Source organism: Microtus ochrogaster, chromosome 6 (genome assembly GCF_000317375.1).
Source record: "Microtus ochrogaster isolate Prairie Vole_2 chromosome 6, MicOch1.0, whole genome shotgun sequence".
In the NCBI taxonomy this organism is placed as follows: Eukaryota; Metazoa; Chordata; class Mammalia; order Rodentia; family Cricetidae; genus Microtus; species Microtus ochrogaster.
The window spans coordinates 34,912,540-34,936,813 of NC_022013.1; the positions used below are offsets into that span (position 1 = coordinate 34,912,540).

A 24,274-nucleotide genomic window follows, 5' to 3' on the forward strand; every position below is an offset into this window, starting at 1 on the left:
AATTCAGATAATCATCACGTTATCAATTATGGTTCACAAGGAATAGATGAATCCAGCAAATGTAAAATTATGTTTAGGTTCAAAATTTTTCTTTTTACAGACATGAGGTTTTTGAATAATGCAAATGCTATTTAAAATGTTACATATGATGTTAAGCAGTCTTCAACTCTGTGACATGAAGATATGTATATTTTTTTGTGAAAATATCATGTATAAAATTATTCACTTAGGGTAAAAAACTATATTTATCTTCATGAACTCACTCTGTATTTTTCCAGTAGATTTTAAGTACCTGATAAAATGACTAAATTTGTAATGCACGACTTTGATATGAATTCTGATGAGGTAAGAAGTTTTTCTAAAACCTAAGATGTTTTATATTGTTTGTATATTTTAAATATTTAACCTTTCAGTATACTATTTCATTTACCTCCTTCACAGGAAAGGCAGCCATCTTTTATGATTTCCAACCTGTTGGCTATTTACCAGTTTCTTATAAATTTCTGACTTTAGAAAACGAGGAAATGAATCCTTGGCCATGAGACTATAAATTAATTTCTGAGCCTCATCAAAGCATTTTGGAGTCGGTTCAGCAATATTCCTTGAGATGAGGTCTCTGGTACTGAAGTCAATATTAATCTGTAGAAACAAGGTTGCATGGCATTGCATGAGATTTCTTAAAATGTACATGGCTTATCAGGATAAGGTACATGTAGTGCTGAGTTTTTCCAAACACAAAGTTAATTTGATGAAAAATAGCAGCATGTTCTTGCATTTATTTATTATTGACACAACAAACACAATCTTTGTTTTAAATTTTAACGTACCTTGAGATGGATGGCAGTGACAAGAAACAGCTAAAGCTGACTTTAAAAAAAGGCAAAACAAAAATGCAAACAAGAAACATTGCAGTTTGAAATACCTTTTATTTTGTACCAGTTTATTTTTCTAACATTTCTAAAATTTGAATTCCAAATGTGTACATTACCTAGGAATAGCTATCATATCCTATATTGCCTTTTACCATTCTCCATATGCTTAGCAAACCTTCTGGGTTCCCATAGCATTGCTTTTCTAGTTTGTTTCTTTCTATTTGACAAAATAAAACAATTTATAACTTCCTTCACTGCCATTACACCTCCTGCAGATCAAAACATTCAATTATATACATAAATACACACTCACAATCAAAAACAAACAACAACACACCATGAAACCAAAACAAATGTTGAGTCTCCAGAAGTATCTAATAGAGTTCTATTATGTTGGAATACATCATTCACCAGAAAACCTGCTGAAGAGCAAACCAGCTTCTCTATCCATATTGCAGGATATTTGATCAGCAAGCATTTTATCTCAGGCATCTGAATTAAACTAAAAATATTCATGACGTATACAATCTATTTGAACCTTAATAGTATAAGCTCGCCAAAGGCAGGTGCTTTATCTCATTTGTCATCATTTCTAGTACTTAGTTGAATACCCACGACATAATAAGAAATCAATAGATATTTATGGAGCAGAATGAGACCATCTCAGGAGAAAATGTGAGCGCTGATAAAGTGGTACAATTTGGAGATTTGGGAAAGGAAAACTCATCAATTTCACTTATGCAACATTGAAGTGAGGCTAAGTGATAGGTAGAGCTGCAATTAAATACAATTCAGCTTCTTACTTGCCTTGTAAATAAGAAAATCAAATCTGTACTTTAAATTTTCCAGGCAAAAGGAGAATAGAGAATAGTAAGGGCTCTTACCTTAAGGAGCTTTATTTATTAATGAATAAATATTATAAAATATTTTAATGAGTATTATTATTTTAGAGAAAAACAATAAAAACAAGTAATAGGAAAAGAGTCATCAAAGAAGCATGATTAGACCTAATCTTTTGATTAGGATTTCAGATACTCACTGAAGTTAATCCATCTATAGTTTTGTTCTTTTGATCTGTTTCTTTGGTCCTCCATCAAAGATCCAGGTAAAATGTTAAAACTTCATTAAACACCTCCAAACATGGAATCAGTTGCCCCTTCTTCATTACATTCATTCTACTACAAAGGTTAAATTCCTTATCTCAGTGCATGAGACCTACTAGATCTGACCTGGGCCTTCTTCAAATCTCACTGTACTCAGAACTCAGGTTTCTTCTCTTGCATATTACACCCCAGTCAACAAGTCAGGTAGCTCTTTATAACTTAAATTCTTTGCTGCATCAGGACTTTGCATTGTTTGTCAGAAATCTTTCTCCAAATTCTTAAATATGGTTTTTTAGTTTTAACTATGATGAGTTTTATTTCATCAGATGTCTTTCCCCAAAATAGAGACAGCATTTTGCACATAATAGAGACCCCATGTCATTGGGAAAATCAGTCAATAGATCTCCCTCTTCTTATAATGTCGGACTATCAATGGACTAGGCATTATTGTTAGAGGACAGATTTGAAAATGATCATATGCTTTTGTATTGTGTATGTTTTTATTTCTGTTTACACTATGTTGTGCACAAATATAAAGTTATTTTGCCATATTGTATGTATGTATGTTTGTATACTGCCCTTTACATTTCTACCTATGATCAAGATATTCTTATATTTTTAAGGTTATTGTCCTAATGCTGCAATCTACTTAAAGATGGTTTACATTCATAGATAAGCTTAGTAAAGACAACATAGGTTGTTTCAGAATTGAAAGGTAATAGTCACCCATGTTTGTCAGACTTTTCGTTATGTTAGTCAGGTTCTCTAATGCACAGAGACATACTCTGCATAGGTAAGTAATCCTCAGACACTTCAAAAACTTGTAGAATGTGGCATTTGAATAATTAAGATTTGTCTTGACATGAGACATGATTTCTCTGCCAGAACCATTTTGCTCCTAAGAGAATGTAGAACACCAAAAACACTCCACATGTAGCTTGTTTTCTTCTCGGTAAAACTGGCTTTTTGGGCAAAGAACTGTCCTTGCCTTGACAACTGACAATATGCATGCTGTCCAAACTGGACAAGCAGGATATAAGCAAAAGTGACTTGTGAACCTTGTTAAGACATGGCAGGACAGTTTTTCAAATTTTCTTGCTTCTCAAAATGATCTGTCAGATACTCTAGGCCTTAGCCAAAGTTGGTTACCCCAACATTGCAAATGAGACTTTGGGAGACTATCCAGGTGACCAGCTGTTTCTGTTATTTCTTGCACCTTGTACAAGTCACTTGCTTGTACTTCCTGCTTACTTAGGTAATTTTATTTTTCTTCTCAGGTATTTAATAGGGTCGAAGAGTTGATAGTCATAGATACTTTTTTCTCATGATTTAGCTAAGACATTTTAGGTATAAGACTTAGACTTCTCAGGATAGGACAACTATTGAAATAATCTCTGTTTTTACTAATTACTGATAGATTTAACATTTAGTATGTGTTTCTTGCTTGATGCTGTACACATTGTTTGTAGATCTATTTTTATGTATGTTTTTTCTTTTCTTTCTCTTGAACAATGCTTGATATTTGTGCTTATTGTATACAGTTTTGTATTAGTTTTAGAACCTAATTAGGTTTATACAAATGGGGAAGTTGTTGTGGGAATTCATTCAGCCAATAGCTTTTGGGGAACCAATCTCTGGGACATGGTCTGAGGTACTACATGTGCACAGATAAGAGGAAAGAAGCATGCTCACTCTGTGGGGAGGATGGATCAGAAATCACATTGTTCATACCTCCTCTGGGCAGAACAGCAGGATACAGTGAGTCTGTGTTTTTCCTTTTGAATTCCATCTTTTTTTGTATCCTCGTAATAAAGACTATTTGTAACTCTCTCAATACCTCTCACATTACAACATTTTTCTTGTGGGATTAAGAGCAGATTAAAAAAATTATGACCTAGCAGAAGGTTTTCTATCACAGAGAATCTGTTAGATATTTACATGTTCTGCATTCTGCACAAGGCTAAAGACCCAATCAATACAACATTACAAGTGAAAAAAACAGTTGCATATTTATTCAAAATCATTCTAAAATTTTAAAAGAATTCCATTTAAATTCATTAATGCTAATTACTATTATTACCAAAATGTATTCATTTCTAACTTGCTTGCTTTCCTGCCAAGAAACTGCCAACCTCAGCTATTGATAACTCAGCGATGAGCATATCTTTGTTCCTGGGAGATAATCAGTAGCTTTATGAAGCTGTGTCTTGGAAATTCAGCTTAATGTCAGTGACAAAAGCATCACACTCACATGTTTATATATATGTGTCATTATTTTTCTTCAAAGTGTTCAATCTTGACACACAGGAGTCTTCTCTAACACCTTTCTTCTCCAATCATGTGTGTGTGTGTGTGTGTGTGTGTGTGTGTGTGTGTGTGTGTGTGCTTGTTTCTATGTCTGTGCAAATTATGCCTTTGACCCTGAAGCTTCACAGGAATTTTTGCATTTTTGTTCTTATGCCTACAGATTAGGTTTTAATACATAACCTGTTCCTTCTCTTTGATATTTTGTATAAAATCTTTCCTCTCAACCCTGCGTAATTTTTACCAAAATACTGTTTCTTACATGAACATAATGGAATGCCATTATTTTTCTGTGATGTGTATGTAAAACAACCAGCTGTGTCTTCTGTGCCACAGTGTCACAGAGGAGTTGTTTCTGCTTTTTTCTTGTTATTATGTGCAATTTTGGTTGTAAAAGTTTTAAGAAATTAGGTTTATGCTTAAACAGATTTGGCTATTCAAGCTTTGGTTATTGTTAAGAGTTTAATTCAGTTATCTGAGAATGGAAATTTTTTTACAACAAAGGTACTCAGCAGTACAGAGGGTGAAATGAATCTGTCTATTTTTTCTATCTCTTCTATTTTATTTTCTAAATTGTCCATTTTCTACATCTCTCAAAAATAACAACAGAATGAATACTCATTTCCTGTATTCTGTCCTCCTTTCTATATAGTTTTCCTTAGATACTCTGTTTTTTAAAATGACAGAAATTTTGAAAAATGGATTCAATTCAAAAATAACTTGAAAGAATATATACAGGGAAGGGAACCCTGACTGCTCTTCTGACTGAAGAGGGAGGCGGAAGGGTGTCTGGGGACGGGGAGGGAAATGGGAGGCGGGGAGGAGGCAGAAATTTTTAATATAAAAAATAAATAAATAAAATAAATAAATGAAAAGAATATATAAAGATGATTTAAGACATGGAAACCATCGCAAGGGAAATGTTACTACAGATGTGCTAATTGTTCATGTGGACTTTTTATGTTAACCCAATATGACTTTAAAATGATTGCATTTATGTTCCTCATTGTTTGGGAAAATGTATCATATATTTTAAAACTAGCCATTTTTTATATACCAGTTCCCGAGTTTAACTCATTTAGGGCATTTATTAAGCATTTGTATAGATCTGTGGTCGAATCTGAGGATATGAAGAAAATCATGACAAAAAGTCAATTTTGAGGACAAATTTTGAGAAAACAATGCAAAAGAAAAAATGTACTTTCTAGAAGCAGTTCTCTCCCAAAAAATTGAGACTCGAAAATGACCTTTGGAGTATCTATATGAGTAGGAAATATGAAATCTGGGGCATGCCTGTGGGAGGACTCACTGACAGAAACCTGTTGGGCTACAAAGGGAGAAAGGCAAGAACAGGGTGAGTTAAGCAGACGGTAGACCCCACAACACTCTACCACTCTTTTATTTATGGTAGAACAATGAGGAGAATTTAAGCACTGTGAACACATGTTAAAATAGTCATGGACTCTGAGTGGCCTCAATAGCAAGGTCTGAGTATGAGGATTATGATCTAGAAACTTTACTGGACAGGTGAGCAGTAGATGTGGATTAGGGAGTAACAGTGCAAGGACATATCATGTATTTCCCAAACACATTTAGCGTTAGGGCAAAAAGAAGGTATTACCCAATCATTATAAATGAAAGCGCATCTTAAGAATGGCTGGTTTGGGACATATTCTAAAGAATGATAGGAATGTTGTTTAGATATGAACTGTGAGAGAATGAATGAAGAATGAAGAAGAATGAGTTGTTTGCAATGATCTAGTCAAAACAGTCACAAACCAGAGTTTCCTTTAACTGAGATTTAAAAGACATCCATTAGATGAAGACTTTGAATGAGAAATAGCACTCAATTTTCAATTTTCGTATGCATATATTAAATTATTATATGTATTAGGTATATAAATATTGTTTATATCAAAATAATTATATGACAATATAAGTGAGTATGTTGTTTTGCCTGAAACTCTTTGGTCTCAGTTGCTTTGAGAAATACTATTTTATTTGCTTATATTTCAAAATTTTATCTTCTATAATTCAGATTACTATACTACCAATCTCAGAAAACAGGACACAAGATTGTGATACTTATGAAAAAACAGTTGAGAATTATCACAGTCATTTTGAGGTTTTGATATTCCTCTGGGTTTTGAAAAGATCTTGGTGCAGTTGACATGGGCTATTCTTTGCATTGAGATGATGGTCTTCAGGGTGATGTTTGTTATAGTTGTTTTAAACATTTTTTATAATAAGATCCATAAAAATTTAATGGCCATGAACATTAGTTAGCTGAAAGTTATGCAAGACAAATTATTTTTTTGTTTTCTATACCAGCAGTTTTAAATTCTTTCAGGTTTCAACAAATTATTTTTTCAGGAAGAATGTATTTTAACGTGTACCTGTTGGCTCTCTTTCTCGACTCTAAAGTGTGCTTTATATATTTTTTACATAATTTGAATGAAAAGTTTCCAGTTCTGCTCCCACATTCAAATGATGTGGCTGTTCCTCATTTAGGATGTAGAGTGCAACAAGAGACCATCATTAAGCAAAGCATGTATGCATGCATAAGTAAAACGACTTACAAAGCCAGAGCAGGTACTGTCTTAGGACTCATTCATGGCAGCGCTTAAAAATTACTATTTAAATCAAAGCCATCTGTATTCATGTTTTTGGTTTCTTAATTCTATTTAATCACCACCAACACTTCTCGTATTACTTCATTTTTGGCACCATTAAAGACAAATGAGTACCCTGAAATCCATTCTCAAGGACTGTGATTAAAGGAAACATAGCCATTTGCAGGATCTGTGCATGCAATCTGTGCCTGTTTAGGACTGTATCTGTGTGTTATCAGTGACTTTGGTGACAGAAATAGATGACACAACTCAGGAGGCAATGCTAACACCTTGAATCGGGCAAGAGAAAGGAAGGGGATAGAATTAAAAAGCACCTTGATTAATTAGACAAGTAGTCAAGGCAAAGATGGGATTGAATAAGAACCAGATGCCTCTTCAACGTCTGTGAGAATAGGAACTGACACATAAGATCATGATGCACACGGGTTTCTAAATATAGGTCCTGGGACTGTTCTGCTGTTGTTGGTGCAGCTGGGAGAGAGTTGGAGTTATAGCTTTATCACCAACATCTACTTGGTTGACCCGGGTTAAAAGACACAAGAATACAGGGAAACATAAAGAACACATGGGATTTGTGTTTTCAATTTTAAATGCATGCTCGTGGATCTCCCTGAGAAGGGGAAATAGAAGAGATCTCCTGGGTGGATTGGAGGGGGGGGGGAGGCTTGGGAGCTCCAGAGATAAGTTTGGAGGATGGGAGGAGGAGGAGAGTACCGAAAGCACTGACTAGAAAGGTGGGGTGGGGACCCACACCAAACAACCTCAGGGAATCCTGCTGAAGAGAAGAAGAAATGGCCGTACAAGCCAGAGGGATCAAGGACATTACAAGAAATCTCACAGAAATAACGAACTTGACTCATAACCAACAACCAGGGAGCCTGCATGGGACCCGTCTAAGCCTTCTACTTATATGTGACAATTGTGTTGCTTGATCTATTTTTGAAACTCCTAACAATGGAAGCTGGGGCTGTCCTTGGTGCTTTGACTGACTGTTAGGAGTCCATTCTTCTTAGGAGATCGCCTCTTCAGTCTAAACACAAGGGGAGGTGCTCGGTCTTAGGACAATTTGATATGCCATGCTTTGCTGATGCTCATGGGAGGCCTGCCTCTTTCTGAACAGAAACAGAGGAGGAGTGAATTGAGGGTGGGAGTGGGGGTGGAGGAGAGATGGGGAGAGGTGATGGGAGGAGAGGACAGAGGGGAGCTGCAATCAGGATGTCAAGTAAATAAATAAAAATTTAAAAAGATAATCTGAAATCAAACCTTTCAAAAAATTTACAATTAGAAGAAACAACGTCACCCCTTGCATTTAAATGCCATATTTGAACCTGAACTTCATAGTCTAATATGTCATACAAATTAGAGAAAATATGAGAATAAATGAAATATTTTAAAAGAGAGAAAATAGATTTTGTGTGAATATACTTTCTTCTGCCTTTAGGATAAACATCAAGGTTCCCAGTCTATGTCATAAATACTGAACACTGAGTAACAGATTTAGAGAAAGAATTGGAAACTTAGAAGCATAGGCTAAAGATACCTTTCCTCACTGATCCTGGTAGCTCAGAGACTCATCATCATCATTTTTTTTAAATACCTTTAAAGTTTGAGTGATGTTTCTCCTGCACCATGGATGCTAGTGACATTTCTCTAAGGCAGTAAATGAATGTACTTTTGGAACAAGACCATCCACGTAAAAGCACTTGGCAACTATTTCAGTGTCTTTAGTCAATATTCTCTATTTCTGTTTCTATCATCTGTCTGTCTGTCATCAACTATCACCTCTTCCACTTTTCTTTCGTTAAAGAGATCCTTTTTTTGAATACAGATTAAGTGATAGTGCAGAATTAAAGGTGACCTGGAAGGTAGGGTGGCCTCCTTTACACCCTGCCACACAGCCTCAAGCAGCTTAGGAAAATTGCTTTAGGTTTGGATGGTCCTTCCTTTGAGCCTCATCTCTCTCTCATCTCATCTTTAGGTTTGGATGGTCCTTCCTTTGAGTCTCATCTCTCTCTCATCTCATCTTTAGGTTTGGATGGTCCTTCCTTTGAGTCTCATCTCTCGCGTTCATCTGATCTTTCTTCACCTTTTGTTTTACTCATTTCTGCCTCTTCTCAAATTCTGGGCAAGGTTTACTACTTAATTTTTCTGATATACACTTTCTGATCTCCTAGACTCAGAGTTTCCCATTACATAATTCCATTTTACTTTACACGTTGCTATCACAATGCTTGTGAAACCTGCTGTAATCCTTTAAATCTTGAGTCTTCCCAGTGAGATGGGTAATTCATCTACTGAGGAACCAATACTGTTTCTTTTCTTTGATGAAACAACATAGTATGTAGCATGCAATATACACACAACTGTTAGTAAATAAATAAAATGGAAGGCAACTAAGATATGAACAAAATCAATATATTTTTAGATAACTATAGTTGGGAGTGAACTGTTAGTTATCAGTTACTGGTATATAAAAATGATTCTCAAAGTGACTTCAACACATTGGAGAATGACTCTATAATGAAATATGAAAGTGAAAATAGGATGGAGGATACAAAGCGTTGTTACCATAACAGAGAGAAATACCACTGCACAGCTATTCTCATAGGAAGCTGTCTATCAATAAGCCGCATATGTATTTCCTCATTCCAGTTTCAAACCAACTTTCCTTTTGAAATAAATACTTGAATGCCCTGTGTCAGAATATGTCTGTCCTGACCACATAAAATGCAATTTTATAGATTTTACGCTTACTTTTGTTCTTTAAGCCAGTTTTCTAATTATATAAGTTTCATTTTTAATAAAACTGGGAAAAATTAAAATTAAATACCTTATTCTGTTTACTTTTCTTTATACCCACAGGTAAATGTAGCTCTTAATTTTCATTAGAGAGACTTTTTGTAATATATGAGATGCATGAGTAGTAAAAATGCAGAGAATAAGTAACTGTGGTATGCTCATTCCTACCTCATGCATCTACAATGCAACGCCTGCACCCAAGGCTCAGAGAACACTGGGAGCAAAGAGTAAGAGCCAAGTACAGGATGTCTGCTGTAAGACGGTGTCTTCTCTACACAACATGGAAATTGCACCTAATGACAACACTGGTTGACATTCCAAAACAGATGGGGGAATTTCATAAGGCTCCACATGCATATGAAGAACTACAGGTAATCAAGGGCTGTTGAGAATGCATCGCTTTTCTCAGGGATGAGTCTCATGAGATCATCCAAACCCAAGTGGTCAGCCTTAAATACACGTGCACATGAGCAATACTAAATGTGCTCAGTAGGCTGTGTAGATAGGTAGAAGTAATGTTTAAAGAACAGCTTATGGATTTTAGAGGGAGTGGGAGTGTGGGAGGAGTTGAAGAAAAGAAAAGGAGGTAGAAATGATATAAAGACAGTAGTTATATTTGAAATTGCCTTCATAATTTAAGAAAATAAAAGAAAATATAAAAATAAGGAAAGAATCTATTCCCCTTTTTGTGATAAAATATAAGCAAATTTGGATATATTTGTTTTAATTAGTTCAATTAGTGCAGTTGCTAACAATTGAACTTAGGGCCTTGTATGTGCTCATTATGCACCCTGACAGCAGGCTTCTTCCCCCCTCGCCCCTAAATTTATATAATTCATAAACACTATGCTGTGGCTTTCCTGCTCAGCTTTCTAATCTCACAGAATGTGAATGAATTATAGTAGACTTGACATTGCTCTTTGTTATAAAGATTTATTTGCTCTATTTTATGTATATGAGTGTTTTATCTGCATATGTGTATGTGAACCATATCAACTGTGTGGTCATAAGAAGAGGTGGAATTCCCTGGAACTGGAGTAACAGAGGGTTCTGTGACCCTGACATTGTAGGTTCTGGGAACAAAACTCAGGTACTCTGCAAGAGAAGCAAGGACTCTCATTGCTGAATCATCTCTCCAGTCTCTCAGTAACTTTTTTATGTTGTTATACATTACATTTATAAAAATAAAATTTATAAATATTTCAAATATATGAAAACTGTTGGTGAGAAGTAAAGATACTATTTTATTTTATTCTAGTATAGTTTTCTCAAAACTAATTTATATTTGACTTTAAAATCTATAAATGTATGAAATTAATGGTATAAATAAAATTTGAATAAGTGCAATACTGAGAATTACATTTTCTTTGCTACTCTTAAGTACTTAAACTTGGAAAACACATTGTTTAAAAGTATTCTAAAAGTCTAGTCCTTTATTAGAAATAGCTGGGACACTCATGCAATTTTCTTTATGAAATGTTTTCCTCTTTGCCTATTATGGCCCTTCAGTGAGTTTCTCCTTTAAGTGGAATCTGAAGTTTTGCTAATATATTTTGTGCAATGTATGATCATATTTACTTTATTAAATCTTTAAAAGCCTGGTTTCACATCTTCACAGATAGCTACAAGTGATTGCTTTTAATACTTTAAGGTTTAGTAGTTTTCTTTGGGACATGTTAATAGAAAAGTATGATTAAAATATTGTAAAAACTTTTCTACATGATATGAGTTGTAATCATACTATCTAATTTATCTCCATTTTCATATGTTTCATGTACATATGTTTTAGATGTGCAGCAAGAATCCCAAAAGTGAAATAGCTCCACAATAAAACAGAGGCACAGGACTTGAGTACAAATTGAGATTCATGCAAGCTATAGATTTTGTGCCATAACTTCTCATGTTTAAGGGGAGAACCAGAGGGAAGGTGCCATTATAAAAGAGAGGTCATGAAGTGCAGCTGGAATTATTACATCTGTCATAGAAACTTGAAAGTCCAGTTTTTGTGAGTAGTCTGCTTGTAAGGATGGTATTCTGACAACCATGTGATCTCAGTTTGCAGACGAGGGTCAGTAAATAAGCATTATAATCTAGATGCAGTCACCTAAAATTAACAAAGTCTGTGGCAATTCTACAGCTGAAGAAATAAAGACACTGAGATAATGGGGATGTTCTACTGGGAACTCACCAAGGCCAGCTGGCTTGGGTCTGGAAAAGCCTGGGATAAAACTGGACTCTCTGAACATAGCGGACAGTGAGGACTACTGAGAACTCAAGAACAATGGCGATGGGTTTCTGATCCTACTGCACGCACTGGCTTTGTGGGAGCCTAGGCAGTTTGGATGCTCAACTTGCTAGACCTGGATGGAGGTGGGGGTTCCTTGGACTTCCCACAGGACAGGGAACCCTGATTGCTTTTCGGGCTGAGGAGGGGGGGGGACTTACTTGGGGGAGAGGGAGGGAAATGGGAGGCGGTGGCGAGGAAGAGACAGAAATCTTTAATAAATAAATAAATAATAAAAAAAGAAATAAAGACACGTGTTTGAAAGGAAAGAGGACTAAGTAACATGCAGACAACGTGACTCCGACACCATTTCTCAGTGTAGGACTTTCTACCAAGGAAATTGGCTATAATTTCATTCTTTATTAGAGTCAGTTACATGGCTTCAGCTGAATACAGAATAAAGGAGAATAGCCTCCTATGAACTCCTCTGAAATTAACTTTCTGCTTATAAAACTTACTGCATCTTCTAATCTACTTATAAAAATGGTCACATAGTTTTGCCAAGTTTGCCTACCAGATAAATCTAGATTCTTTCTTATTACATTTTCATCTCCAACGATGAAGATAAAGATCTCAAACCTATTCTCCATTCTCTTCTTATATTAACAATATTAAAATACTTGCAATAGATGAATATACCTTGATGTTTTATATCACAGTGTTAACCTAGCATGTTTTCAATATGAAATATTCTACCTTTGCTTGATCTTTTCATAAAATACGACTGATTTTTCATGACTTATCTTTTTAGTCAGTGATTCATTCTACAAATTTATCATGTACCTTTCCATGTGGTCATAGTCTCTTCACAATGACAATAGTTAACTCTAAGTGTGTTTATTATCATATGGTCTCTTTTATATTTTTAAAGTTTTGTCAATATCTTCTTCTATCTAATTAAACTTATTATGTGTACAGAATCTCAAAATTTCAGTTCAATAAATAAACCTACAAGCATATGTATCACCTTTTGTATGTAATTGAAAGGCAATAAGTACTTGTACTTAGCAACTTGTTGGCAAATCATTCAAATGCCTTGAGACATTTGCACTAGAAACAGTGAATGATAAATAATAAGAGAGAGAGTGGCTATATATGTATATATAGACATACACACATACACACACACTTAAATTCAATAAATTTTGTTATGTTTAAGTACATATTTTGGAGCCATTTAGAAACAATCTAACCATTACTTGGAAGGAAACTAGAATTTTATTTAAATTAATTGGATGTGTAAAATGTTAAAAGCTTTAAAACTTTTATATGCTAAAACAGTAATTGAATTATTTAGTGAAATTATTATTGGTGATTTTTTTGGAAGGAAAAATTAAGAAAATAAATATAACTTTTTGTCTAAATTGTTAGTTATAACTGAGTTCAGCCATACTGTTTTATACTTTCAATTTTTATTTTGTTTTATATGCATGAATGTTTTCCCCATACATATGATTATGTACCACATGTGTACCTTGAACCCTTGTTTGCTAGAAGAGGTCATCCGATTTCCTGGAACAGAAGTCATATTTGTGACCTAACTTGTGAGTGCTGGAATTTGAACCTGGGTCCTCAGCAAGAGCACTGAGTGCTCTTAGCCACTGAACCATCTCTTCAGTCCCTTAGCTACAGCTTTAAGACTATCTTTTTATTAGCTCTTTTTAATGAATAGTGTTTACTAATGCTGTCTTAAAGTAGTCACTGCTAATTAGATTTTTAAGGGAGGAAAAACACTGGCTTTCAAATGAGGATTGTAGTAAAATATATATTTTTAAGGTTGCTTCAAAACCTCTTAGGAAATGACATATTAATCAACTTGACAAATCACATATACTACATTTCCAATTTTCCAGGATTATTTATTGATTTTTAGGTGGTGACTTAAAAATGAATGTTGAAATATCTCCACAGGAGTTAAAGCTCTTTTCTACCCACTGTGAATTCCAAACCACAGTTCAGTGGTTCTTGTGTCTGTTAGCATTATAACAACCTAGTAACAACTGCAGTAATTAATGTCCATCTAAAAGTGGAACTTCCTATAACTTTGAGCCCTCTGTTTTATCCACATAGTTGCATTCCATGTAACTTATTCTCTGCCTATAATGGCCACCACTTTTTTCTCAGCACAAATCCCAATGATGGACCAGAAGCTATAGTAACTATTAGTGATACAGATATCAATATCTTACCTCTGTAGGGAAGATCACTGATCCTATGAGCTAATTTGTGCTATTACTACTTTTTGCAACTTCCTGTTTTGCCCACAACTTATGCATTGATTTTTTTGCTTCATGTTACATATTTTAAGGCAACTTTATTGATTTTAAAATGTAAGTTGTTTAAATATTAGTTACAATTAATACCAGACTATGTAGTGCCTAGTCTTTCTTTGTATTGATTCACTGGAAGTTAAGCCAGACACAAATGAAACTTTCTATACTAGAAATACCATCAAAGGACTTATTGAAAACATTCTAGTCTCCGCAGGAGGATCTGACTTTGGGTTTCCAGGCCCCAATTAAAAGCTGGGCATGTCTATAATCCTAAAACTGAAGGGGTGGGGCCACATGGATCCTCTGGGTTAGTTAGCCAGCCAGTCTAGCTAAAACAGTGAGCTTCAGTTTCAGTGAGAGATCCTGCCTCAAAAATAAGGTGGATAGTCACTTGGTACGCTCTTCCCTAGCGAAAACTCTCTCTTTTTCACCTTGCTTGGTTGCCTATGTTTCTTTATACAACATTGAGGCCTCTTGGACTCTTCACAACCACTTTGGAATGTAGAATAAAAGAAGCCACGAATTTGAGGGATAGCACAGAGGGGTAAATGGGAGGGTTTTGGGAAAGAAGGATGCTCTTCTGTTGGCATATAGGCTGCACCTGAATCAGTCAGTAACTGTGACTCTGCAGTTATCTGTGCCTTCTCAGACAGTGCCCAAAAGACTTTTCTGTCCCATCTGCCTCCTGACACTGCCACCAAATGTAGTTTTCAACTAAGTCCTTATCTTTCTATTTATCAAAGAACCGAGAGTCAGAGGCTGGGGTCAAAACCTGCTAGCTTAGAGAGGTTGTGGAGCAACCAGCTGACCTTCCCACTTCACCAGCATCTCAAAAAGGAGAGCGTCCTTCTGCTCTACCAAACCAAAAAGGACAACCACATTCAAAGCAAGCGCCTCCCCCCCCACACACACACACACTGCTCCTGCTTTCTGTGAGTCAGAACTCCCTCTGACTCTCTCTGAATACTTTCTGTCAACTGGTTGCTGGCTCTGCCTCCTGACTAAAGGCTGATTTTATTTAACTAACTCAAAAGCAAGCTCAGGGTTCACAGTGTGATCATATATCCCACAACACAAAGGGAAGGGGAAAAGTGATTATACTGTAATATCAAAAACAAAACATAAATTAAAAATTAAGGTGAATGATTAGATAGCAACATACCTGGAAGCCAATGCCAGGCATTTACACAAGCAGCTGAGTGACCTACACATAGAACTGTGTGCATGCAAGTGAGCACAAACACGTGTGTGAACAGAATAAAAATTAAAAACACACAGTTTCAAGAGATAGCATCAGAATAATTCTTGATTTCGCCACAAGACCCTTTGTATTTTTTAGATCTTTAAGTTGCACAGGTGGGGCCTTGCTACTTCATAAATACCTCTGGTTCATTTTCACAGGAAGGCAAACCACACCCCATTTTGAACACAGGATATTACTGCATTCTATAGGGCAGACTCCTGAGTCATCATAAATGAAAACCGCTTAAATCCACTAGTTAGATGCTTTTCTTCCACATATATTAATTTCAAAAATATGCTAGTGTTTAATATATTTTTATATTGGGGCCTACTGATATTTTCTCTCTGGGAAATATGCTACTGTTTAATATATAAATATATATATATATATATATTCGAGACGGGATTTCTCCGTAGCTTTTTGGTTCCTGTCCTGGAACAAGCTCTTCTAGACCAGGCTGACCTCGAACTCACAGAGATCCACCTGCCTCTGCCTCCCGAGTGCTGGGATTAAAGGCGTGTGCCACCACCGCCTGGCTGTTTAATATATTTTTATATTGGGGCATACTGACATTTTCTCTTTGGGAAGTGAAATGGTCAGCTTCCTCTTTAGAGAGAGCTCTGTTTCTAACTGTGAACAGCCTGCCTGGGCTGCAACTTCACTCTTCTCAAACATATTACTCACCTCTTTTGGCGCATCAGCTACAATGAATTCAGAGTAAATCATCTTGGCTTTGGAAGCAATCTTTTCTCTACATTCTGTTTTCTTGAAGTCTTCACAAGCAAGCCAGAACTCAACATTTTCTTCACTAAATTCCGATTTTAGAAATGTTCTGAAAGCATCCAAACCAGCTACAAAATATTTAAGAAAGTTTTGCATTATCTGTAAGATACTAAAATTCCCCATATAAGTTTCATTGTATCAAATGAGCATTTATTGAATGTTAAGTGGCAAATATTTTGATCATCAAATAATATTTACATATTATCTATTCCAAACAAGAAAACTTAGTTTTGGGAAGTAATCATAGGTCTGAAATATTTTCATTTATTCTTTAAAAATTAAATTAATTAACAATAAAATCTATATTATATATTCTAGATCTGACTTATGTTTCAAAGAATCTCTTTATGAGTATTGGACAGGAAGCCCCACAGACTACTGAATTGCTTAGGTCAAGTTAATTATGATATAATAACCATGGTAGGAACATATTTCTTTTCTATAAGTTTTTGAGACATAATTTGAAGCCGAGGGAGAAAACAAAACAATTTGTTCAGGCTCCGAGTAGAATACGCAATGCTGACCCTAAGTAGTTTGTGCTGACTATATTGGACAAATATAATGTTTAAGCCAAGAAAGTAACTGGCAAGGTATTTGGGGGCGAATGTTTATGCTCATCTTATTTTTTTAATAGGAAATTTTAATTCTGAAAGTCAAATAAAGGGGATCTGCCCAATGCTGCTTTAGGCAATGTGCTTAATGTGGACTGTCTCATATTCGGCCTCACAGTCAGATTTCTCGTGAGCATGCGTCTCTCTGGAAGTTTTGCTGCAGGTGCTGCATAGGGGTCCACTTATTTCTAGGCTCCTTTCCTTTGACTTGACTAAGGATATATATTTATAGAAAAAATCAATAACCCCAGTTACATCTTTAAATATGTCTTATCCCCTATTATTATACATCCATTAAAATATATGCCATAATTCATTGCTTTGATAGATATTTAAATTCCTAAATTTCTACTTAGACTTCTGCTTTGCTGTAGCCCCCATCAAAATGTGCCTTGTAGAATTTTTTTGTGTGTGTGAAATATTCACAGTTGATGGAAAAGGTGGTTCTTGCTCAATGTTTTGAGGTAAGTATGGTTGAGAGTATGCCTCCGGCTATGTGCTGTGTTAGAAAGATTATGGTCAGGTCTTCTCCTTTGACTGGACTGTTCTGGTTTCTTAAGGTCACGGTATTCAGTTTTGCAGTTTGCATTTGGGCAGATATGCTTGCGAGGCTTTATGTCTGACAAGGAACTTAAGGCCTTTAGTCACTCAAGAATTTGCCTTCCAAAACACTGGTGGTTTTCTCCTCCATCTGCCACAAGGGTCCCTCTGCAGACCTTAGAGCACTTGTTTCCTTACGGCAGGCTGAGAGTTACCCCTTATGTCTCATCATCCGGAAGAAGTAAGCTTACGGAAATACAGGGCATTGAAAGGTTGACTGGAAAATAAAAGAAATTATCAAAAGAATGGGGCTGTCAAAGTTTTATAGGTTGCTGCATGTGGGAAGCAAAAGTGAAATTCAAGAATAAAATAAAGCAGTTTCCTACAACCAAATCTCAAGCCTCCAAAACACTGAATTAAGGTGGCATGATGTTTTCCTTATATGAAGTAATATAAAAGTGGAAACTCACTGTAAAAATTACAAGATACTAATTAAAATTTCTCGAATAAATGTCAGAGAGTATGGTTGTCACTAATAAATGAAAATTAAATTAATTGTGTACTAAGCTTCTCTGTCATAAGTTTAGAGTTAAAATTTGTAGTAAAAAGTAAAATTTTCTCTGAAAAACCGAACTGTGATGCATTTTTGAAATCCAAACATATTAGATAATGTATTCTTTAACAAAGAAAGAATACTTTAACTCTTTTGATCATATTTTATGTGTGCCATTAGGACATATGAAGCTTTTCTCCTCAAGGAATATGTGAACGCATGCTAGAAAGTTGTATGTCAGAAGTCAAGAAATAATCTTGTTTTCTGCTGCTCTTCAGTTTGTACGAAGGCCTACTCTGAACCACGCATCCCTTCCACACATTAGTTTGCACCAAGGGGCAAAATGAACTATTTATTTTTGGGTCAGCAAGCTCTGTCTTGTATTCAGTATTTCACTGACTTGCTGTTCTGTTTTAGACACATTTTAATATGAAAACATTCCAGATGAGTTTGGACTAACACACTGCATGCAGTAAAATCTACTCATGAGGACAGTGTGTCGGATGAAATAACTTCATTGACTTAGAAGTCACAGAGAATGTAAAATGCAGTAGGAAGACAGTAGGAATATAAAGCTCCCAGGAAAGTTAAGTCTGCATAGAGGTGAAGCTGACAAAAAATGTTTAAATAGTTTGCTAGCCTATTAGGTGTTTAAGGGTTACAGATAATGTATATCACTATCTTGTTTGATAAGTCACATCAAATTGATATTTAGATGAATCTATGGCTTTGGTCTTTTATGTGAGTATTAAATAAATGCCTAGAAAGTGTGCTTATGAGAGCAGCTGTCTCCATCTAGGACCCTGCTCAGCTCTGTCTGTACCACAGCTGTCTACAGTTTATTTCCACTGCTGTCCCCACGTGACAGCAAGCAGAGAGACTCAAAGAGATACTTAGGCAACTTGGCTAGTTCCTTTGGTAAAACACTGAAGAACACGTGAATCTGCCCATTCTAATCTAGAAAAAGCTGTTTATATCCACAGCATATTTCCCCCTTTTTTCACTTTTTTATTATTAAAACAATGTTATTTTACACACCAATTCAGTTCCCTCTCCTTCCCTTCCTCCCACTCCCCCCACCTTCTCTCCACCCAACCCAACATACACTCCTAAGAGAGGCAGAGAGGGTGAGGCCTCCCACAAAATCTTGTTAATGGATGTCTTTAGTTGTCCTTGAACTATAGGATTTAGTCAATAAAGATAATATAGTCATAATATCTTAACTTATTTAGTTTAATCTGACTTTAAGTATGAATGAACAACATTGCAGAATGTGCTGGCTTTATTATTTGAAGCCTTTTCAATACCTTATTAGTTTCAAACAGAAATGTCATTTGGTTAATAAAATGGATACTATAAATATGTTGTATCTTTGTCTTTATGGTCCCACCTTTTCCTCTCTGGATTGCCTAGACGTTCTGTGAGCAGATTGTTTATAAAACAAACAGAAATTGTGGAAAACCTTATGGCTATTTTGTGTACACAATTTCATGTCAATATTGAAATATTTTATATGCTTGGTCACAATTGCCATACTGAACCCTGCTCTTAGATATAAACAAATTTTCATTAGTAAAAAATGAAAAGTTTTTTTAGTTACTAAAAATGAAGACCATTTAGTTGAAATCCACTAATGACTTTCTACTTTAGCTCACGAGCTTGAAAAGAATTGATTAATTTACATTTCCTGTTGTAGATATTTCTCATCTTTCTTTCACTTTGTACCAATGGTAAACAGTGATCAAATACATTAAATGATAGGCTAAGAAAAGTGCAAGCTTTTTGTTTGATTAGCATTTATAATTAAATTTTCCTTGTTCTTATAACTGAACTTTTGACAAAATTAATTCATGTTTAAACTAAATCTGTTTAGATTCTGGGCACTTAAATTTTTAGGCTACAAACACTGATCAACATTATACTTCATGAAATCCTTGTCATTTTCAAGGTTTAATGGATTATGTTTTGTTATCATCTTTAAAATGTACTATTGCTTGAATCTTACCTTGGTTAGCTAAGAGTGAGTCCATGTTTTCAGACCATGCCATTGTTTCCGTAGTTGGAGACCTGTAGAAACAACATCTACCCTTGACAATAGCATTGTGATCTTTTTCTTTGATAACTTATAGAAAAATTAAACTGAAGATAATTTATGATTTACATCATTAAAATGAGCCAGTGATGAGACAGGAAAATGTCAACAGAAATAGTATCATATTTTTCCAGTGTGTAAAGTCATAGTAACAGAATGCAGAATATAAATTGACATCAGGAAATTATTTATTAGTCTAGTCAACAGTGTTAATATTTGTAAACAGTTAAGTTAATGGCACCAGAGACATATTGGTTCAGTGAAGCAATTATAAATTTTTCTGAATATTCTTAGTTATGTGCTACTTTGTCCTGAAAAATTCTTCTTATTATAAACAAAATAAGTGAATGAAAATTTTTATGCTTTCATATCATACAAATGTAGCTGTTTAATATTTCTGAATATTTAGAAAGTGAAGAAAGGCTTTAAAGTTTTACATTGTGATGATATGGAAGATGTTTGATTTTAGTATTTTGCTGTATTTCTCCTATTCTGAACCAGATTATACTCTCCTTAGGCTGGTAGACTAGTTACGGACTGATTTATATAAATGTATACAAATTTATATAAATCTGTCATGACAGTGCTATTTGTTTATTTTCAAAGCAGTAAAATATTTATGGACTGAAGTTTCTGAAGAAGGTATGATTTTGGGGGATATTACATAAAATAATAAATCAACTTTAGGATACAATCTTTGTGAGATACAAATATATCATGTATATTCTCTTTAACAGATAAATATCCTGATTATACCAGACCCTATCCACAGGAAGGCACTCTGGCTAAAGAGTTTGATTATACAGTTGTGATGTACAAATGGTCAAGGATGAGCTAATTTAAATCTTAAATTAAAGCAATTGACAATAAAATAGAGACAGTCTCACATCTAACCATTCTCATAAATAATAAAATGATGTATTTACTGCATATCAGGATGATAATAGTAACCATGGGTTTGTGAAGTGCTGATTCTTCTCTGCTCCTTTGTAATTAACTGGAGCTTTATGTGCCTTTTCAAGGACTGACTGTTTTCCCACTGTTTTTATATTAGCTGTATTTTCATATAATATTAAGAGGATTGAGAAAGAGAGGCTACTGGGTATTCGTTATACTTTCTTCTATTGCTGATATTTTCTATCTCAAATTTCCATTCGAAGTTATGTGCCCCAATCCTCAATGTTTTCTTTAACTTGCTAACAAGGGCACAGTTTGTCTAGGAGACTTTTGCAATGGTGGTGTCTAATTGAAAGGACATTTAAAAAGATTTGCATTATTTAATTTTCATTTTTCATAAATTAAGTCTTAGTCTTAACCCTAGATTTAATTTCACACTGAAGTGCTTTTGAGCATTTACAACCTGTTTTCACTAAGATTATGTTGTATCACATGATTCTCATACTAAGTTTTGTTGGAATTCTAAAATTATCATAAAGGTCATTTAAAATCACTTGCACAAAAACAGTCATTTGTAGACTGAACTGTGATGGTTGAGGCAATATTTAAATGATCCAAAATCCAGTAGCTGTGAAGTATATGTTACTACATAGGGCAGAGAAGAGCTGGGCCTTAAAAGGCATTTTTCTGAATAAGAAGTGGTCATCAGGTAAAACACAAAGAAATGGGAATCCCTTCAGAAGTCTACTTCTCTGTTCATATGCAAGTTCTTTAATATCAGGTAAAAGTTGTTATTTCTAGCACCCTGAGGAGTGTGGCTAGGCCTAGAAATTAATGATCAAATCCAGGTAATGACTGGCATATGACCCATGATAAAAAGGAGATGTGGCTTTCAGGATGCTGGGAGAACACAATGAAGGCACTCGTTAAAAAGTGCAGACGAATTGTTCAGTCTGGACATCCTACAGTGCCATGGGCATAGGAAGCAGAGTCAGAGTGTGACAGTATGCCTGGAGAACCACAGACTGGCAGGACCTCACTGTCACCCCTGAGGAAAATGAGAGCAAAGGGAACACAGACTTTAGGTTAAGTCAGAATTTGATTAAGCTAAAGGCAAAAGTAATGTTCCTTTGAAGACCCTTTTGGAAGCAAATGAGTCTGAACATGGAGCTGTTCAGGTAAGCAGTAGCCTTTCCTATTATTTGCATTATTGTTCAAAAACAGGAAAAACAGAAAGGAAAAAGAATCTGGAATTAGTGTGGAACAAGGACAATAGGAAGAATGATGTTTGGAATTATGGAGATGTACTTAAGCACTCTGTATTCTGTAGATATACACATAAAATATTTGACACCCTACAGTTAGAGTTGCTAGAGTGTTCTACTATAAATTCAGATCAAGAAATGTTGATTTTTTTCTCAAAGGGGTGAGTTGCTTTTCTGTTCTCAGAAGGGGTACCGCATGCCTTGCGAAGTTGCTGAGGATGCTCACGTTACTGACCTGTTCTCACCTAGAAGATTCAGGTTTGAATATTTATTTTTCTGAAAGGGCTGGAAGTGGCAGAGGGCTTTATTTTCAGAAATTATTTACCATGTATCGATTTTAAGGAATAATCTTTCCTAACATTAAAAAAATTTAAATTTGGGTTTCTTTTGTATTTGTATTCTTTGGGAGGACATGTTTTTGTGCTGACAAACAAACTGAATGCTGGTGTGTATAAAAACACTAGAATGTGCAAGTGTGCTTTGAATGTTTATACATTACTCTGCATTGCATGAAACAAGGCACATACCTTCCATCAGTTAACCTTGACAATAACAGTGTGCTGAATTCTCCCTACCAATGACTAAAAGGTGTTATAAATGCTACTGACCTGAGCAGTAACACAGAAATAGTGGGCAGAATTAGTATTTACACAGAGATTTGTTGATTACCTTAACCCTTCTAAAACTTCTTCCCCACATGCTTAAGTCAACACTTTTGTGCTCATTTTGGAACACATGCAGTAAGAAAATGGTTTTCCTGCAGTAGAAGGTCACACACTTCTCCAAGATCTTAAAAAATATCCAAATTGTCATAATTGATTTCTTAGTAGAAAGTCTATGCAATGCAGTCTTAAAACTTGTAAATTATAAATAAATATAGAAAATTTCTTAAGTTACATGTGCATGAGAAATACAATTGTATGTTTTATAATATGAAGTCATAGAAATATTGGTAAAATTCATTAAATAAAAATTAGAGAATAAGAAAATGGCAACTAATTTAAAACTGTACAGGCTTCATTGATTTCATTTTTGTTTGTATGTTATCTGAAATAAATGGACAATGTGCTAGTCTCTCATTGCTATTTTACTGCTTTTCAGTTTGTGTGTGTTTTGATTATAACAATAATGAAGGTTATATGTTACTCTTTTTTGTGTATGTGTATATATTTGTGTGTTTGTATGTGTGTGTGTGTGAGAGAGAGAGAGAGATAGGGGGGGGGGAGAGAACTTTATAGAATTTGGTGCACAAGCAGAGTAACCTTCCGTGTGTATATGATTTGCCAGAAAATTCACTGTGTATCTGGAGCCAAAATTGCACTTAGCATTTCATGGGGTTTTGGCTGATTTCCTGTCTGTTTTCTTCATTAAGCAAGTGCCATCAAGGCCGGCAGTAGCCATATTATATGTCCAGAGAAGAGCCAGACCAGATGGGAACTGCATGAAAGCTACCAGTTATCTTGCTAATTGTGCCAGCTAGAACCAGTTGTATTGCATTATAAAATGTGGTATCCAACAACTTAGCTGTTCACACTCAATTAGCAGTGTGCTGGAGAATGGAAAATTCAAGCAAGGAGTTCATGTGCCTGAGGAAGTGACAGCTGCTTCCTTACCAAGCACTTAATATCCATGCGAAAGTTTCCTAATAAGTACAGAGATAATGAATAATTTTTACAAAGACCATGTATGTTGTATTTCTACCTCACTATTTCGAAAAACCTGAAAAAAAAGAGAGATCAGTGCTCTAACTACTTTAATATTCTTTATCTAGAAAAAAAGAATTTAGAGTCAAAATAAGTCAGACATTGTTGGCATATTTTAGAAAGAAAGAATAAGGGAGAATCAATAACGAAAGGCAAAAAATTAGGATGAAAGGCAACAAGTAACATTTCTATCATAAATGAAAGTAGCAAGTCATACAGACTCCTGAAGACTCAGGTCTTGCATTTATACATCTTCTGGGATAAAAAGAGCTTTAAACAGCAACTCACTTCACTGGCATTTTGCGTCCCACTGTCTGCC

The 24,274-nt window shown here is 35.1% G+C and overlaps 1 protein-coding gene across 1 annotated transcript; it reads right to left on the reverse strand.

The window, feature by feature from the left end:
* Positions 1-435: 435 nt before the first annotated feature.
* Positions 436-24,254, reverse strand: Rgs21 (regulator of G protein signaling 21). The gene is made up of 4 exons (XM_026779597.1): positions 24,244-24,254; positions 20,004-20,080; positions 16,196-16,362; positions 436-639 (listed from the first exon to the last, which is right to left on the reverse strand). The coding sequence occupies exons 1-4, from the start codon at positions 24,252-24,254 to the stop codon at positions 436-438; spliced, it is 459 nt and encodes a 152-aa protein (XP_026635398.1).
* Positions 24,255-24,274: the final 20 nt, after the last annotated feature.